This window comes from Pristiophorus japonicus, chromosome 2 (genome assembly GCF_044704955.1).
Source record: "Pristiophorus japonicus isolate sPriJap1 chromosome 2, sPriJap1.hap1, whole genome shotgun sequence".
NCBI lineage: Eukaryota > Metazoa > Chordata > Chondrichthyes > Pristiophoridae > Pristiophorus > Pristiophorus japonicus.
The window spans coordinates 272,207,310-272,227,155 of NC_091978.1; the positions used below are offsets into that span (position 1 = coordinate 272,207,310).

Here is a 19,846-nt window from a genome sequence, read left to right on the forward strand (position 1 = left end):
CTCCGAACCAGAAGCAAGATGTGGCTCCTGGCTCTTATGTGTGGTTGGCAATGGGGGTGCGGCACCTTGGGGTGAGTGCCGTGCTCCGGGACCACTGGGAGCCCTCTGCCACCAGTGTTTCTAGCTACCAGCTCCAGGGCCTCCACCATCCCTTCCATGTTACATCTTACTTGTTGGACAAATACTCGGTGCCAACTATGTTCTTGGTGCTTACTAGGCTTTTTGCTGCTGGTGAATCTCCCTCGTGCCTCCCACAACAGCCAAACAAGCACACGCCTCAGCCACACACGCTTTCAGTCCTTCTCAGCTCCCTCTCTCTCTCTATCTCCTCTTCTGCGCATATCATGATGATCCTTGACCTCCTGAATTGCGAGAATCGAGCGTTACCATGCCGTTGTTAAGGACGGCGACACTTTACGGCAGAAGGGCAGCGAGATTTAACGCTACCGCCCATTTCATATCGCTCACGGTAACGCCCATTTTCAAAAATGGAGACTAGGTGCTTTGCGAATGGGCGAGAAGCCGGTGACCTGAAAACCCTTTTTTACCACCCACGCCGGAAATAATGCCCATTTTTGGGCGATTAGCACAAAAGTGGAAAATGTAGCCCATGATATCTATCACATAACAGCTGCCATGTTAGGTTCTAATTATGAAGTAACAGAAAGTTTTCAACTAACAATTTTGTGATTATTTTTGTCGCTTGTGAAAATTAGTTGAAGCTGTTTCATGATGTTACTTTGTCACAGTAAGATCAGATTTATGCAAATATAAGGGCAAATTCCATGCTCCCAACAGGGAGTGGCGCTTGTTGGGAGTACATGGTGGGAAATTGTGGATGCAAAGCCAGAGATTTTCCATCCAGTCAGAGATAACTGCAACTAGGGCAGAAAGCTCATGAAATTGAGATTGGCAATTGGTGAGAGCATAGAAAAGCCTGGATTAATTTCAGTGGCAAGACACACAGTCCCCATAATTTAATACATCTTTGAAGAACCCTAATTCAGCAAGTGATGGTTAATTCTTCATGTAAATTTCTACACACAACAAACAAAATTCCAAACAAGGGCACTCCCTGGGAGAGCGTTCCACATAATGACAGATATATTATGTGTGTACTGTTTGGATTGGTGTAGAATGTGGGATAGTCACAGTGGCTCTTGGGGTCCTACTGCAATAATGGCGGTCTGATGCTCGACCTGGGTCCAGTTGCAAAATGTCACCTTCGAGGCCACCTCTACCCTCCTTTTGATGTTTTTTCTATTGCTTTATAGGAAACGAAATACCATGAGAAAACAACCTCTTCCATTTTCAAATCTGACCACTGGGAGCCTATTAACAGGCCTCACAATGATGGCATACAAAAAGTAAAAGAAAAATTCTGAAAGCAAAATGTCACTGACTAACAACAATTACAAACCTGACTGCTTGTAAATGTTGGCGAGAGGTGGGACAGTGTCGGAGCGGCCTATAAAAGGCCCAGCGGGAGCTCGAGAGTCAGCGGCAGTTGGCGAGAGGTGGGAGCAGTGTCGGAGCGGCCCATAAAAGGCCCAGCGGGAGCTCGAGAGTCAGCGGCAGTTGGCGAGAGGTGGGAGCAGTGTCGGAGCGGCCTATAAAGGCCCAGCGGGAGCTCGAGAGTCAGCGGCAGTTGGTGAGAGGTGGGAGCAGTGTCGGAGCGGCCTATAAAGGCCCAGTGGGAGCTCGAGAGTCAGCGGCAGTTGGCGAGAGGTGGGAGCAGTGTCGGAGCGGCCTATAAAGGCCCAGCGGGAGCTCGAGAGTCAGCGGCAGTTGGCGAGAGGTGGGAGCAGTGTTGGAGCGGCCTATAAAGGCGTACTTGTGCAGCTGCAGCAGGAGAGAAAGCAAAAAAGAAGTAGAAAGGAATCAAAAGGTGACGTCACAGCCAATGGGGTAAGTGATTGGCTGGTGATTGGTGAGTAGCTTTTCTTTTTATTTTTATATCAGTAAGTAAACTGTAGCATTGTTATTACCAATTTAAGGGTATCTAAGGGTTAAGGCATGGCAGGAGAGATCGGTCACGTGATATGCTCCTCCTGTGTCATGTGGGAACTCAGGGATGCTTCCAGTGTCCCTGACGACTACATGTGTAAGAAGTGTATCCGCCTCCATCTCCTGATGGACCGCGTTGCGGAATTGGAGCTGAGGGTGGATTCAGTCTGGAGCATCCACGATGCTGAGAATTACATAAGTGCCACGTGTAGTGAGTTGGTCTTACCGCATGAGAAGGATCCACAGCCAGCTAGGGAATGGAAGACCAGCAGGAAGAGTAGTACAAAGAAGGTAGTGCAGGGGTCCCATCTGGTCATCCCCCTGCAAAACAGATACACTACTTTGAGTGCTGTTGAGGGAGATGACTCATTAGGGAAGAGCAACAGCAGCCAAGTTCATGGCACCGTGGCTGGCTCTGTTGTACAGGAAGGCATAAAAAAGAGTGGGAGAGTGATAGTGATAGGGGATTCAATCATAAGGGGAATAGATAGGCGTTTCTGCGGCCGCAATCGAGAGTCCAGGATGGTATGATGCCTCCCTGGTGCAAGGGTCAAGGATGTCTCCGAGTGAGTGCAGGACATTCTGAAAAGGGAGGGAGAACAGCCAGTTGTCGTGGTGCACATTGGTACCAACGACATAGATAAAAAAAGGGATAAGGTCCTACGAGACGAATTTAAGGAGCTAGGAGTTAAATTAAAAAGTAGGACCTCAAAAGTAGTAATCTCGGGATTCCTACCAGTGCCACGTGCTAGTCAGAGTAGGAATCGCAGGATAGCACAGATGAATACGTGGCTTGAGCAGTAGTGCAGCAGGGAGGGATTCAAATTCGTGGGGCATTGGAACAGGTTCTGGGGGAGGTGGGACCAGTACAAACCGGACGGTCTGCACTTGGGCAGGAATGGAACCAATGTCCTCGGGGGAGTGTTTTCTAGTGCTGTTGGTGAGGAGTTAAACTAATATGGCAGGGGGATGGGAACCAATACAGGGAGACAGAGGGAAACAAAAAGGAGACAAAAACAAAAGACAGAAAAGAGATGAGTAAAAGTGGAGGGCAGAGAAACCAAAGGCAAGAAACAAAAAGGGCCACTGAATATAAAAGGGCTGCAGGAGGGGTAAAAACTAAAAATCATGGTTTAAAAACTAGGATGAAAACACTCTACCTAAATGCACGCAGCATTAGAAATAAAGTAAACGAGTTGACGGCACAAATCATTACAAATGGGTATGATTTGGTGGCCATTACAGAGACATGGTTGCAAGGTGGCCAGGACTGGGAATTAAATGTACAGGGGTATCTGACGATTCGGAAAGATAGGCAGGAAGGGAAGGGAGGTGGGGTAGCTCTGTTAATAAGGGATGATATCAGGGCAGTTGTGAGGGATGATATTGGCTCCAATGAACAAAATGTTGAATCATTATGGGTGGAGATTAGACATAGTAAGGGGAAAAAGTCACTGGTCAGCGTAGTTTATAGGCCCCCAAATAATAACGTCATGGTGGGGCGGGCAATAATCAAAGGAATAATGGAGGCATGTGATAAAGGAACGGCAGTAGTTATGGGGGGTTTTAACCTACATATCGATTGGTCAAATCAAATCGCAGGGGGTAGCCTGGAGGAGGAATTCATAGAATGCATACGGGATTGTTTCTTCGAACAGTATGTAACAGAGCCTACAAGGGAGCAAGCCATTTTGGATCTGGTCCTGTGTAACGAGACAGGAAAAATAAACGATCTCCTCGTAAAAGATCCTCTCGGAATGAGTGATCACAATATGGTTGAATTTGGAATACAGATTGAGGATGAGGAAGTTGTGTCAGAAACGAGAGTACTATGCTTAAACAAAGGGGACTACAGTGGGATGAGGACAGAGTTGGCTAAAGTAGACTGGAAACAAGGACTAAACGGTGGCACAATTGAGGAACAGTGGAGGACTTTTAAGGAGCTCTTTCATAATGCGCAACAAAAATATATTCCAGTGAAAAAGAAGGGCGGCAAGAGAAGAGATAACCAGCCGTGGATAACCAAGGAAATAAAGGAAAGTATCAAATCAAAGACCAATGCGTATAAGGTGGCCAAGGTTAGTGGGAAACTAGAGGATTGGGAAGATTTTAAGCAACAGCAAAGAATGACTAAAAAAGCAATAAAGAAAGGGAAGATAGATTATGAAGGTAAACTTGCGCAAAACATAAAAACAGATAGTAAAAGCTTTTACAGATATATAAAACAGAAAAGAGTGACTAAAGTAAATGTTGATCCCTTAGAAGATGAAAAGGGGGATTTAATAATGGGAAATGTGGAAATGGCTGAGAACTTAAACAATTATTTTGCTTCCGTCTTCACAGTGGAAGACACAAAAACCATGCCAAAAATTGCTGGTCATAGGAATGTGGGAAGGGAGGTCCTTGAGATGATCACTATCACTAGGGAGGTAGTGCTGGACAGACTAATGGGATTGAAGGTAGACAAGTCCCCTGGTCCTGATGAAATGCATCCCAGGGTATTAAAAGAGATGGTGGAAGTTCTAGCAGATGCATTCGTTATAATCTACCAAAATTCTCTGGACTCTGGGGAGGTACCAGCGGATTGGAGAGCAGCTAATGTAACGCCTCTGTTTAAAAAAGGGGGCAGGCAAAAGGCAGGTAACGATAGGCCGGTTAGTTTAACATCTGTAGTGGGGAAAATGCTTGAAACTATCATTAAGGAAGAAATAGCGGGACATCTGGATAGGAATAGTGCAATCAAGCAGACGCAGCATGGATTCATGAAAGGGAAATCATGTTTAACTAACTTACTGGAATTCTTTGAGGATATAACGAGCATGGTGGATAGAGGTGTACCAATGGATGTGGTGTATTTAGATTTCCAAAAGGCATTCGATAAGGTGCCACACAAAAGGTTACTGCAGAAGATAAAGGTACGTGGAGTCAGAGGAAATGTATTAGCATGGATAGAGAATTGGCTGGCGAACAGAAAGCAGAGAGTCGGGATAAATGGGTTCTTTTCCGGTTGGAAGTCAGTGGTTAGTGGTGTGCCACAGGAATCAGTGCTGGGACCACAACTGTTTACAATATACATAGATGACCTAGAGGAGGGGACAGAGTGTAGTGTAACAAAATTTGCAGATGACACTAAGATTAGTGGGAAAGCGTGTTGTGTAGAGGACACAGAGAGGCTACAAGGAGATTTGGATAGGTTAAGCGAATGGGCTAAGGTTTGGCAGATGGAATACAATGTCGGAAAGTGTGAGGTCATCCACCTTGGGAAAAAAACAGTAAAAGGGAATATAATTTGAATGGGGAGAAATTACAACATGCTGTGGTGCAGAGGGACCTGGGGGTTCTTAAAAGGTTAGTTTGCAGGTGCAGCAGGTAATCAGGAAGGCAAATGGAATGTTGGCCTTCATTGCGAAAGGGATGGAGTACAAAAGCAGGGAGGTGTTGCTGCAACTGTATAAGGTAAGGAGTACTGCATGCAGTTTTGGTCACCTTACTTAAGGAAGGATATACTAGCTTTGGAAGGGGTACAGAGACGATTCACTAGGCTGATTCGAGAAATGAGGGGGTTAACTTATGATGATAGATTGAGTAGACTGGGTCTTTACTCCTTGGAGTTCAGAAGGATAGAAACATAGAAACATAGAAAATAGGTGCAGGAGTAGGCCATTCAGCCCTTCGAGCCTGCACCGCCATTCAATGAGTTCATGGCTGAACATGCAACCTCAGTACCCCATTCCTGCTTTCTCGCCATACCCCTTGATCCCCCTAGTAGTAAGGACTACATCTAACTCCTTTTTGAATATATTTAGTGAATTGGCCTCAACAACTTTCTGTGGTAGAGAATTCCACAGGTTCACCACTCTCTGGGTGAAGAAGTTTCTCCTCATCTCGGTCCTAAATGGCTTACCCCTTATCCTTAGACTGTGACCCCTGGTTCTGGACCTCCCCAACATTGGGAACATTCTTCCTGCATCTAACCTGTCTAAACCCGTCAGAATTTTAAACGTTTCTATGAGATCCCCTCTCATTCTTCTGAACTCCAGTGAATGCAAGCCCAGTTGATCCAGTCTTTCTTGATATGTCAGTCCCGCCATCCCGGGAATCAGTCTGGTGAACCTTCGCTGCACTCCCTCAATAGCAAGAATGTCCTTCCTCAAGTTAGGAGACCAAAACTGTACACAATACTCCAGGTGTGGCATCACCAAGGCCCTGTACAACTGTAGTTAATGAGGGGTGATCTTATAGAAACATTTAAAATAATGAAAGGGATAGACAAGATAGAGGCAGAGAGGTTGTTTCCATTGGTGGGGGAGACTGGAACTCGGAGGCACAGCCTCAAAATACAGAGGAGCCAATTTAAAACCGAGTTGAGAAAAAAGTTCTTCTCCCAGAGGGTTGTGAATCTGTGGAATTTTCTCCCCAAGGAAGCAGTTGAGGCTGGCTCATTGAATGTTTTCAAGTCAAAGATAGATAGATTTTTAAGCAATAAGGGAATTAAGGGTTACGGGGAGAGGGCGGGTAAGTGGAGCTGAGTCCACGACCAGATCAGCCATGATCTTATTGAATGGCGGAGCAGGCTCGAGGGGCTAGATGGCCTACTCCTGTTCCTAATTCTTATGTTCTTATGTTCTTATGTTATTACAGCTTGGCCAGTTCTAATGCAGACAGTGAAGTTCACAGCCTTATGTACATTGTCACCACCTTACAGATGACAGTTTGTTGCCTAGAAACCACAAAAACATGGCATAGAAATTCTAAACAGTGAATCAAATGATTCAGGCAACTAGCGGTCGAAAAATTTAGATTGATTATTGTTGTCTGATGATGCTATGACTTATGACCTATATTTACTGCAACAAATTCTTCGTGGCTATGTTTTTATGTCTGTGTATAAAATCTCACATGTTTATGCTACAAGTTGCTCACATCTTATTTGGGCCTGTAAAAGAATGGTACAACACTAAAATCAATTATATACAATGTAATGTATAACCTAAAATCAAACTCCAAAATAGAACCTTGCGATACCCTACTGGTTAATTAGAAACCTTTATTTATATATATCACAAACATATGTTGATATGTAATCACAAATATCAATCTACAAAGATTTGTGTACTGCTGAATAAGTCATGAATTTATGTCTTCCATGAATTAAAACTGCAATTGTATATACACACACAATATTGTAAAAATAAATGCAGTGTGTTAAAGACTTAACTCGACCCTACGGTTCCAATAACATACAGCTCAATTATAGCTCAGTGATTATGGCAGTCTTCAATCCTACCTTTGGTGCGAGTGAGCTAGAACCAATGGAGACTAGGCTGGGCCCGGAAGTGCAAAGAGAGGGGGCGGGGGAAGGGGGGAGGGGGAACAGGGAGGGACTAGGTCAGTTCCTGCACCCCTGGTCTTCTTCAGAACTTAGCGTTTGGTGGGCACAGGTACATCTGGTGAGTCCTGGTGTACCAACTGACACGGGACAAAAGTGGGGCCCAGCTGGATGACCAGGCAGAAAACATGGGGTAATCATAGGGATACTTGGCATCCTCCCCATTCCCCCACCCAGGAATCTTCAACCAGGCTTTTCAATCTCTTTGCCCAGTTATCGGTAGAGGTATCCCAGATATGGTCATACCCCGCCAAACACATTCAAATTGTAGGAATTTCCCTGACTTCGCAAACTTTGGCAGGGTCACCAGCAGATGTCCAGAGTTGGTGCATCTTAGTACTTGTGCCGAGTTGTACCGATTCACAGATTTATGGGGCCTTTGTAATTATAAACTGAACCCTCTACAGGCCTTTGCATTTACATAATTCTCTAAGAATGTCTTTCCTTACCTGCAAACAGCACAAACAAAGCACTTCGGATGGTAGGTTTTGCCCAGAGCGGAAACCACTTCGCCCTCTATAAATTCATTACAGCTGAAGCAGCGTGTTCCATACAGTCTCTGATAGTCAGAAGTGCAGATGTATTCCCCTTGTCTCACAAAAAATCCACCCTCGGCCAAGTCACATCCACATACTGGAACAAAAACATAAAAATAGATGAGACTGAATCCAAGTTTTAGGCTTATATTTAAAACTATCCTGAGCTTTTATTTTCTCCAGTGGTGATGTGTTATGAAAGAGAGGGCCGGTACACAGGAATGAAATCTGACAGAAAACAGGGTGAGTGCATATGGACCTGATGGCCTATTCTCATCCTAGATACATCATGTAACAATCAGCATAAGTGAGGTAACTGAATACACGAATGGTTGTTTCAGGAATGGCTGTTGTCATACCTTCAATTTATAATATTGATATATAATATGCCCCCTATTTCTGCTTTCATAGACCAAAGAAATTAGTTGAAACTGCTTTGTGATGCCAATTTATTTTTTAATTTCCTATGGGGCCGATTTTCATCAAGGTCTCTGCCCGCCCAAGTGCCGCCGAAAGTGCCGCCGATGACTGCCAACTCCCGCTCGTAGGAATCTGGGTACTCGGCGGGCAGGAGATCAGTTGCACCACTCGGCCATCCGCTGACGTCAACGGGCAGTTCCAGCGGCTCTTCCCTCCCGTCCGCTCCAGGCCACCTCAAAAGCGGCACTGGACAGATCAAGAAGAGCAATGTCGGCGGGAGTGGGTGGTAGTCGACGGCAGGGGGCGGTGAGTGATGAATTTCAGTCCCTATGAATTGAAATTGATTTTTTATTTCCACTCCTAGTTCCCCACAGAAATGTTAAACAAACAGACATCCACAAGATATGATCAATATTTCTGCATCCGAGGCCAAAATGCCAGCCCCTTTAAAGTGTGTAAATCCAAAAAGGCAGAATTTCACTTGGTGGTAATGGGGATTATACCACTAGGTATATGTTCTGGAAGTAAAATAGACTGGGAAAAATTGGATAACCAGTGATAGTAGCATTTCCACCAACCAAAAACATGAAAATAATATTCCACAGAACACATTACTATTGTTCCTTTTATTTTCACAATCAATGAGGGAAAACAAAACAAACTTCATTATATCACAGGCTCTGATATATTAGCATATAATACAGCAAGCATCTTCTTTATAATTTAAATGCAGATGAGAGCGTGTTTTAGTTTAACATTCGTGAATGATTAAGAAAATAGCAAGACTGGCTCTACAGGTCTCAGTAGGAGGAATTCACTAATTGTGCATTATTAATGTAATTAACTCTATCCTGAATATTTTACACCCAAGACATGATAACCTGTGAAAGGAAGTCAAGAGTATCAGTGTTAGAATTCTAAAGTAAAAATGCCTAAAGAGGTCGCTAAAGAAAAGTAACATCACAATGTCATGGAAAAAATAAAAAAAGTCAACAGGAGATAAAGGAAAGTCCTTTCGCTGAGAAAGAGATCAAATGTTATGTACTAAACAAATGTATTACATACACAAAACCCGGTCGCATATGTGTCACCGTGGAGTTAATTCTTTCTCAAATAGTGCAAAGTTTGTTTACATGGCAAAGACCTCAGTTGCATTTTTGACGGTTACAAATTTTGGGTCTACACTTGATATTCTCTTGGGTTCGGTTCACCAGTCTCTCCTGTAAGTTGATCCTGCATCCTTTACGATCAGGTGTTTACCTTTACTTTCCAAAATCTAGTCATTTACTGTGATCCAGGGGTGTAACAATGAAACCCCTTGTAATATGACCTTGATACTGTACTTTTGCAGGTGCTATCGCATGCCCTTGTCCAATCTTTGGAAGCCTAATTAACACTTTAGTGAGACAATGTCAAATATAAATCAACAGGCTGATTTATATTACAAACAATAACAGAGGGGGTAATTTTCAAGTCGACTACCTGCTGGTAAACTGATTTCAAATTCTACAACAGGAGGTCGATGTGCTCTGCCAGATTACAACCCAGATGGTGGAGGTGAAATTATCCCTAGAGTGACATTTAAACGCGTTCTTACTTTAATTCAACTTACTTCCATAGCACTCTTTGTAACATAGAAAATAACAAAATGCACACCTCTCCGATGACCTCTAAAAAGAAAAGAAAGACTTGCATTTATATAGCGCCTATCACGACCACCGGACATCTCAAAGCACTTTACAGCCAATGAAATACTTTTGGAGTGTAGTCACTGTTGTAATCTACTGAGATTATTACTCTACTGCTGAGAAGGACAGCAACATCAATGGGATAGATTTAGCGGGGGTCAGCGGGTGGAATCAGAGGCGGGTTGGGTTGGTGGGAAAGTGTTTTTTTCCCCCAGCAGGTCGGGACCACGCTGTTAACCCACCGCCACGCGCCTTTACCAAATATCAATATGTTAGTGCTGAGCAGACTCAACATGCAGAGGTGGGGGAGGCAATTAAAATCATTAGTGGCTTGTTTACAGCCACTTAATGTTTTTTTCCCAGCTTTTTGAATTTGACGGGTCACCCACCAGTTTCCCGCTGTGCCTAGACCTTGTCTGTGAAGCTGAGGTGGGAGTTCAGTGGCCACTGAATCAGCTGATGAGCTGACAGCTTCAAATGTCAAGTTAAAGTTTGCAGCGATTGAGAAAAGGGAAAGATGGGTGTAGGTGCAAGGTAAGTTGGTGTGAGTAAGGATGTGCAGGAGTAGGGTAAGGAAAGCAGAGTGATGGAATGAGAGACACCACTGGATGAGGTTGAGTGTGGCTTTGTACTAACATTTTGTGATCGACTGAGATAATTGAAACGTTTGTGGCACCGCACCCAGGTCCCCCTGACCATAACCCTGTTTGTGCCCTCCTCTGTAATGTGCAACCAAGCTGTGTTGATCTCCTAGGGTGGTCTCTTCTGCCCATAAGCATATGGAGGGAGTCATGGGAAAGCCTGGGTTCAGTCCTGCACCTCTGTGCAGTGCTTGTCAATGTTTGCAGCACCTCAATGCTGTAGAACACTGACAGCACTATTGTCAAAATAAATTTGGCCATGGTCCCTTTAAGGAAACCAGCTGATGACGTGTCATCAAACGACGTCACCAGACCCGCTTCCTCTAATTGGCTGGGAAACTTGCTGGGTGAGCTTTACAAGCCCAATCACGGTAAACTCATTTTGGAAGCCAGGATGGAGATAGCAGCGGGGTCGGAACCCGCCACCAACGTCGTCCGTCACAGACCAGACGAGGGTTCATAAAATCCAGCCCAATGTGTGAGAACATCATAACCTCCAATCCCTTCCAAGTAACATATCATCCTTACTTTTGCTGTTTCTTCCTCATCACTGGGTCAATATCCTGTAATTTCCTATCTAATACCACTGTTTTTTCCACAACTCAAAAATTGGCCTTAAATATCTATATGTCATAGCTGTGTTTTACTTTGATAATATAGATGTAAAGGTGGTGAAATTCCACTGCTTGAGGAGTGGGAAAAAAATGCACACAGAAAATATGTGGTAAAATTAACAATCCCATAATTTTCTCAGCATGGTTTAATGACAACATCTGATTTGCATTATGACATTTGTGCTTTTGACCGCATCATATGGGACGAACAGAACCTCAGAATGATACAATGTTACAAAGATCACACACAATAAGAATGGTTTCAGTGGCACGGGAGATTGTGGGTAATCAGCATCACCATTGCAGCCTCGATGTTTCTGGTATTAGAAAATGCTACAGCGACAGTTCAATTGGATATGGGAAGAAGCACTACCCACAGTTAAAGCACCATCAAAACTTCTCTCTGACTGAAAACCATGTGTTGACACTATCTCTAACATGCTCCTTGGTTAATGACATAAACTCTAAATTATCCAAAACTCAACCTATTGCTCACACATCAGTTGCAACATCTGAAGCTGCACCCGCACCATACCACCTCACACACCCGGAACCCGCCATCTCCTACCATACAAACAATTTTCTTTCCCTCAACGGTTCTTGACACAATTAATGCCAACACCTCTAACATCCACCCACACTGGATCCAACAACAAAAAGGTCTCTATTTCACCTCTAACCTCCCATTTTCCATTACAACCCTACCCATCTTCCGATTGCATCAACACTGTTGTGGTCGTGTCAACTTTCTGATTCCTTCTGAATTCCAGACACATCTACACAATCTTCTCCTAGCTGCATCCTCCCCATGCTGAAAGAAAGCCTCATCTCTAGGTTTCCCACTCTATCTAATTCATTTCCAGAATCTCATGTCTGTGTTTTACACCTGTGCATTTTCTTCAGTTGCTCGTGGGCAGCCTTCTGGTTCTCAACACGTCTCACGTGACAACTGCTAGAACAAAACTGTTATGTATGCAACCCTATGTATCCAGTATTATACCACCACCAGAGGGTGTACCTGTTGGAGTCCCAAGGAAATCCCAGCACCCCTTGGGAGCACTATATATAAGCAGGCCTCCCATGCTGTACAAACACTCTGGAGTTAGAATAAAGGAACTAAGGTCACACTTACTCACATCAACAGTACTCAGTTACATTATTTTATTATGAACATAACTGGCGACGAGATAATGAACCATCACGCGAAATTGCAGAGAACTGTTGGTATCCTGGAGAAATTCTCAGAAGAGGAAGATTGCGAGGCCTTCGTGGAGCAACTCGACCAATACTTCATGGCCAACGAGCTGGAAGGGGACGAAAACGCTGCCAAACGAAGGGCGATCCTCCTCACCGTCTGCGGGGCAACAACCTATGGCCGCATGAAGAATCTTCTCACTCCTGTGAAACCAACAGCCAAATCATATGAAGAACTGTGTACGCTGGTCCGGGAGCACCTAAATCCGAAGAAGAGTGTTCTGATGGCAAAGTATCAATTTTACACATGTCAACGGTCTGAAGGCCAGGAAGTGGCAAACTACATCGCCGAAATAAGGTGCCTTGCAGGACATTGTGAATTCAATGGATTCCTGGAGCAAATGATAAGAGACTTTTTCATGCTTAGCATTCGCCATGAGGTTATCCTTCGCAAACTATTGACTGTTGAAACACCGAACCTGAGCAAAGCCACAATGATAGCCCAGGCATTCATGTCCACCAGCGATAACACCAAACACATTTTGCAGCATAAAGAGGCTTCGGCAAGTACTGTACACAAAGTAACGTCGTTTTCAGGCAGGAATGCATATGGCAGAATGTACATGCCTGCAGCTACACGACCTGAGATGACCCAGAGTCCACCATCAAACGTTAATGCGAGGCAGTTAACACCTTGGTGGCGCTGTGGAGGTGATCATCGAATCCATCAATGCCGCTTCAAACACTATGCGTGCAAAGGCTGTGGAACAATGGGACACCTTCAGCGAGCGTGCAGACGAGCTGCAAACCCTGCCAATCACCACATTGCAGAGGAAGACCGATCCATGGCGAATCAAACTGAACTAGAGACTCAAATCGAGGAGGCAGAAATGTACGGGGTACACACCTTCACCACGAAATGTCCACCGATCATGCTCAAATGGAATTCCAGTATCCATGGAACTAGACACGGGTGCGAGCCAATCTATCATGAGCAAAAAGGCCTTTGACAGGCTGTGGCGCAACAAGGCACACAGATCCAAGCTGAGCCCTATTCACACCAAGCTAACAACTTACACTAAAGAGCTGATCCCTGTAATTGGCAGCGCAGCAGTAAAAGTCTACTATGATGGAGCAATGCAAAACTACCACTATGGATTGTACCAGGAGATGGTCCCACACTGTTCGGCAGAAGCTGGCTGGGAAAAATCCACTGAAACTGGGACGACACCCGAGCGCTCTCGTCCGTTGACGATGCCTCATGTGCCCAGGTTTTGAGCAAGTTTCCGTCGTTATTTGAGCCAGGCATCGGAAGTTTCTCTGGGGCGAAGGTGCAGATCCACCTGGTTCCCCATCCACCACAAGGCACGGGCGGTGCCATATATGATGCGAGAGAAAGTGGAGATCGAGCTGGACAGGCTGCAACGAGAAGGCATTATCGCTCCGTTGGAGTTCAACGAGTGGGCCAGTCCGATTGTTCCTGTCCTCAAGGGCGATGGCACGGTCAGAATTTGTGGGGACTATAAAGTAACGATGAACCATTTTTCGCTGCAGGACCAGTACCCGCTACCCAAGGCAGACGACCTATTTGCGATGCTGACATGAGGGAAGACGTTCACCAAGTTGGACCTGACCTCGGCCTACATGACGCAGGAGCTGGTGGAATCTTCGAAAGGCCTCACCTGCATCAACACGCACAAAGATCTGTTCATCTACAATAGATGCCAGTTTGGGATTCGATCAGCCGCGGCTGTTTTTTAAAAGGAACATGGAGAGCCTGCTAAAATCGGTCCCACGCACCATGGTTTTCCAGGACGACATATTGATCACAGGTCAGGACACCATCAAACACTTGAAGAACCTGGAAGAAGTTCTAAGTCGGCTAGGTGGTGTGGGACTCAGGTTGAATTGCTCGAAGTGTGTTTTCCTGGCGGCAGAAGTTGAATTCTTAGGGAGAAGAATCGCGGCAGACAGCATCAGGCCCACCGATGCCAAGATGGAGGCCATCAAGAACGCGCCGAGACCACAGAACGTGATGGAGCTGCGGTCGTTTCTGGCACTCCTCAATTATTTTGGTAATTTCCTACCCGGGTTAAGCATCTTGCTAGAACCTTTACATGTGTTGCTACGCAAGGGAGATGACTGGGTATGGGGGAAATCACAAGAGGCTGCTTTTGAGAAAGACAGAAATCTGTTATGTTCCAACAAACTGCTTGTTCTGTATGACCCATATTAACGTTTAGTGCTAGCTTGCGATGCGTCTTCGTATGGGGTCGGGTGTGTATTACAATAAGCAAACGAATCGGGAATATTGCAACCGGTCGCCTATGCGTCCAGCAGTTTGTCCAAGGCCGAAAGGGCCTTCAGCATGATTGAAAAAGAAGCTCTGGCATGCGTTTACGGGGTAAAAAAAATGCACCAGTATCTGTTTGGTCTCAAGTTTGAGTTAGAAACTGATCATAAGCCGCTCATTTTGCTATTCCCAGAGAGCAAAGGGATTAATACCAAGACACTTCTCGCATCCAAAGATGGCCGCTCATGCTGTCTGCTTATAACTATGTAATCCGCCACAGACCAGGCACAGAGAACTGCGCTGATGCTCTCAGTCGGCTACCATTGCCCACCACTGGGGTGGAAATGGCACAGCCTGCAGATTTGCTGTTGGTGATGGATGCATTTGAAAACGAAAAGTCACCCGTTACGGGTGACCAGCCAGGACCCTTTACTGTCCCTTGTAAAAAACTGTGTCCTCCATGGAAGCTGGTCCAGCATCCCAGCGGAGATACAGGAAGAGATCAAGCCGTTCCAGCGGCGCAAATACAAAATGTCCATACAGGCGGACTGTCTTTTGTGAGGTAATCACGTGGTTTTGCCTAAGAAAGGCAGGGAAACGTTGATATGCGGCCTACACAGTACCCACCCAGGCACAGTAATGATGAAAGCTGTAGCCAGATCCCATGTGTGGTGGCCCGGCATCGACTCAGATTTGAAGTCCTGCGTGCACCAATGCAACACTTGCTCTCAACTGAGCAATGCCCCCAGGGAGGCACCGCTAAGTTTGTGGTCATGGCCCTCCAAACCGTGGTCTAGGATCCACGTCGACTTTGCTGGCCCGTTTCTCGGCAATATGTTTTTGGTTGTTGTGGATGCTTATTCAAAATGGATTGAATGTGTAATAATGTTTGTGAGCACGTCCACTGCTACCATCAAAAGCCTACGAGCCATGTTTGCCACGCACAGCCTGCCTGATGTCCTTGTCAGCAACAATGGGCCGTGTTTCACCAGTGCTGAATTCAAGGAATTCATGACCCGCAATGGGAACAAGCATGTCACATCTGCCCCATTCAAGCCCGCATCCAACAGCCATGCAGAACAAGCAGTTCAAACCATCAAGCAAAGCTTGAAACGCGTGTTGGAAGGCTCCCTGCAGACCCGACTGTCCCGAGTCCTGCTCAGCTACCACACCAGACCCCACTCAGTCACCGGGGTTTCCCCAGCCAAGCTGCTCATGAAAAGGACGCTCAAAACAAGGCTCTCTCTTGTACACCCTGATCTCCATGATCATGTCGAGTTCAGGCGGTATCAACAAAGCATGTACCATGATCGCGCAAATTTGTCACACGATATTGAAGTCAATGACCCTGTATTTGTACTCAACTATGGACATGGTCCCAAATGGCTTGCTGGCACTGTCATAGCCAAAGAAGGGAGTAGGGTGTTTCAGGTCAAACTCCCAAATGGACTAACTTGCAGAAAGCATTTGGACCAAACCAACCTCCGATTCACAGACAGCCACGAGCAACCCGAAGAGGACACCAGCAACTTCGACCCTCCGACACACACACACAAGTGGCAACCGACATCACGGTTGACCACAAAGCTGAACTCACCATCCCCAGCAGCCCAGTGAAGAACCAACCTACTCACCTACACCTGCATTTGTACCGAGACGATCGACTAGGGAGCGAAAGGCCCTAGATCGTCTCAGCCTGTAAAAAAGTGTATTATTGACTTTGGGAGGGAGTGATGTTGTGTATGCAACCCCATGTAACCAGTATTATACCGCCACCAGAGGGCGTACCTGTTGGAGTCCCAAGGGATCCCAGCATCCCTTGGGAGCACTGTATATAAGCAGGTCTTCCATGCTGTACGAATACTCTGGAGTTAGAATAAAGGAACTAAGGTCACACTTACTCACATCTACAGTACTCAGTTACATTACTTTATTATGAACGTAACAAAAACCATGAACAAAGACACTGAACGACAGGGGACCCAAACTTTACAAGAACATTTGCAAACTGCAGGCAAGTGCCATGTGAACAGACGTTGCAGTATCAGATGTCACATGATCAAACCTCTTTATCTGCATTGTCACCTTTAATGAATAGAATGAGTGTTTTGCACTGCATCAGACACAGTTGCAGTCAACTTCAGCGCCACTAGAATTGATTTATAGAACTATACCTTAAGTTTGCACAACATATCGGGGCAGAAATTGCCCCTTTTGTTAAGGCCTCTTAGCACCTCAAATCAGCGACCATGCTGCGGAGTACAGTGGCCACCGAGTTCTCATTAAATGGCCGCCGAGATCGCTATTGCCTTGCTGTGGTTTTGCAGCAGTCTGAATCACCGCACCTCTTGCTGCCCCCCCACTTCCGCAGCAGTAACGGACAGCACTCCTAAGTGCGTCATCACTGCGCGCACTGCCGAGCTCCCGGGCTGGAAGCCCCATTGCCTTTCAAAAGTCGTCCGACCGCTTGGCGGTGCCAAGAGTTCTTTTTTTCGGGTGGTGCATAGTTACTGATGCACACCGCTGGAGTGCCTTCAAGATTTGGTGATTTCATTGGATTTTGTGTCGGCGACTTTTTTGCGATGTTTGACTCGCAGTGCAAGGCTACAGCGTGCACTGCTTTGCGAGTGCTGGAGGCGCCTTCCACTTGCAGAACAGGGAGGTGAGTTTAAGGAGGCTGCGTTTGTGGAGGGCTTTGAGGTGGGGGCTGTGCTGGCAGGCCAACGCCTCCTGCGCATTATGCCTGCCGTCGAGGCATGGGGGCAAAGTGGCACCGGGGGCAACAGCTGCAGAGGCAGTGGGCAAGGGCCGCAGGCATCATTGTGGACCTGCAGAGAGGGCCAGGGAGATGACCACAGAAGCTAAGAGAGGGGCCACACGAAGGCCCTCAGCAAGGCTGTCCCCTCAGGAGGAGAGTCAGATCTGCTGACACCCCCTCACCAGATAATGTGCAAGCAGCCCAGAGGGCAGCCTGCAGTGGAGTCAGATGCTGGGCAGCAGTAGCCTGCAGAGGTAGAGGAGGCAGAAGAGCAGCAGGGAGCAGCCAATGAGCCACCTCACATAGCAAGACAGCCACACAGACATGGGGGTGAGAGGCTATATCGCAGAAGGGTTTTCGACCATCAATTCTCATACACTGATATGAATGACGATCAGTGCCAGCACAAAGTGAGATTCAGGAAGGACACCATTACTGGGCTTTAGAATCTCCTGCAGCCAGAATTGGAGCCACAGACGTGGATGAGGACAGCCCTGAGCGTGGCATCGAAGGTGACTATCGCCTTCAACTTTTATTCGTTCCAAGCTGCCACTGCAGACATCTGCAACATCTCACAGTTTGCGGCTTACACATCGATACGGGAGGTCACAGATGCTCTGTATAGGATGAGCGTCGACTACAGCTCCTTCCCCATGACCAGGGACAAGCAATTGGAGTGCCAGACTGCATTCATGCGCATTGCATGCTTCCCAGGGTCCAGGAGGTCACTGACTGCAACCATATAGCTCTCAGGGCACCACACCAGGCTGCAGAGCAATTAAGAAACCGCAAGGGCTTCCTATCCCTCAATGTACAACGCATTTGCGACCACAACCACAAGATTCTGCAAGTGGATGCCTAGTACCCTGGCAGCACCCACGACTCTTTCGTACTGCGCCAGAGTGGTGTGCCACGCCTCTTCACTGGACATTACGGCTGGCTCCTGGGTGACGCGTTGAGCACTTGGCTCATCACTCCTCTGCGCAACCGTAGAACTGATGGGCAGATTGCGTACAATGAGAGTCTGACGGCCACCAAGACCATCATCGAGCACACTATTGGCATTGTGAAATAGAGATTCCGTTGCCTGAGGGTGTGCTCCACAACCTTCACCTTCATGAGGGCGCAGCCATTGAAAGACGATGCAGCGGTGGCACCTGTGGAGGAGGAGGAGGCCCATGAAGAGGAGGAGGAGCAGGATGCAGGAGGCCAACGACGCAGGAGGCCGTGCGTTGCTATCGTGACCCTGCAAGGGAAGCACCATGCCAGCTCATAGTTGCCCGGTTCACATAAGTCAATGCCCACTTAAGCCTGCATCTGGCCCTTTCCATGGGCCAACCTGTGAGCCTGCTCACACATCATTCCCACACACTGAAATGAGAAGCCTGATCAAAAATTCCAAACATTAAATAAAGATTTATTACAACCCAAACAATGGGTTTCCAAAACACTCACATGATTAATTATGACCCTAGCTCAACTCCTTATTACCCCTTTTACGCAGACCTATCCTTGCAGCACGCCACGGTGTCTCCCCTGTGGCTGCCTCATGGCTTTGGGAAGGCTGCTGTTTGTCTGTGGAGGAAGCTACAGATGTCCTTCTCGGATGCCCTCGACCAGCTCTAGCTCTGGAAGGACCGGCTGAAGACTGGGCCGCATCCTCCTGTGCGTCTTCAGTCGGAAGTGGCTGGAGTGAAGCCATGGTTGGCAGCAATTGCGGAGTGGCAGCTCTTGGCTCAGGTCTGCTGTGAACCAGAGAGGCATCATCAGTGTCCTGGTCCGAGGAGCCAGCGCCACTCCCCAGGGCAGCACCCCACCTCCCCCACCAAGCTGCTGGAGCACAGGCCGGCAGGGTGTGGTGGCACCGCAAGGCCCCTGGTGGACCCAGCCACAATGGCAGCAGTCAGATGTCGCGTGCCTTGTTGTCCAGAGTGTATGAGAGCATTCTGAGCTTCTAGGGCAGTGGCCACGCTGTGCAAAGAAAGGTCAAAATGTACTCAAGACACAGCTGAAAAACCTGCCCTTTAAGAAGACTGGGGGCAGCTGCATCACTAGCATGATGGTTTGCATCAAATGGCTAGGAGGGGAATTTCGCGGTGCAAACTCCACTCCACTGAAAGCAGCACTTACCACTGGGAATTAACACTCCACTCCGTTTCATGCCCGAAAAAGGGAAATTTCTATCTTAATAACACCCCATCCATATCAGCGGTAACAGAAGCTCAAATTTGTGCGTGCATCCCGTTTCGGGCGGGGGGCAATTTCTACCCCATATAGTTTCTGAACTATTACCAAATGCTGGAGAA

The 19,846-nt window shown here is 46.7% G+C and overlaps 1 protein-coding gene across 13 annotated transcripts in view; it reads right to left on the reverse strand.

The window, feature by feature from the left end:
- Positions 1 to 19,846, reverse strand: part of ablim2 (actin binding LIM protein family, member 2) — a 743,081-nt gene that overhangs the window by 499,266 nt on the left and 223,969 nt on the right. For all 13 annotated transcript variants that reach the window (XM_070871382.1, XM_070871385.1, XM_070871380.1 and 10 more), the window contains one exon: positions 7,846 to 8,029. In XM_070871382.1, coding sequence (XP_070727483.1) covers positions 7,846 to 8,029 — 184 coding nt within the window. The remainder of the gene's footprint in view (positions 1 to 7,845; positions 8,030 to 19,846) is intronic.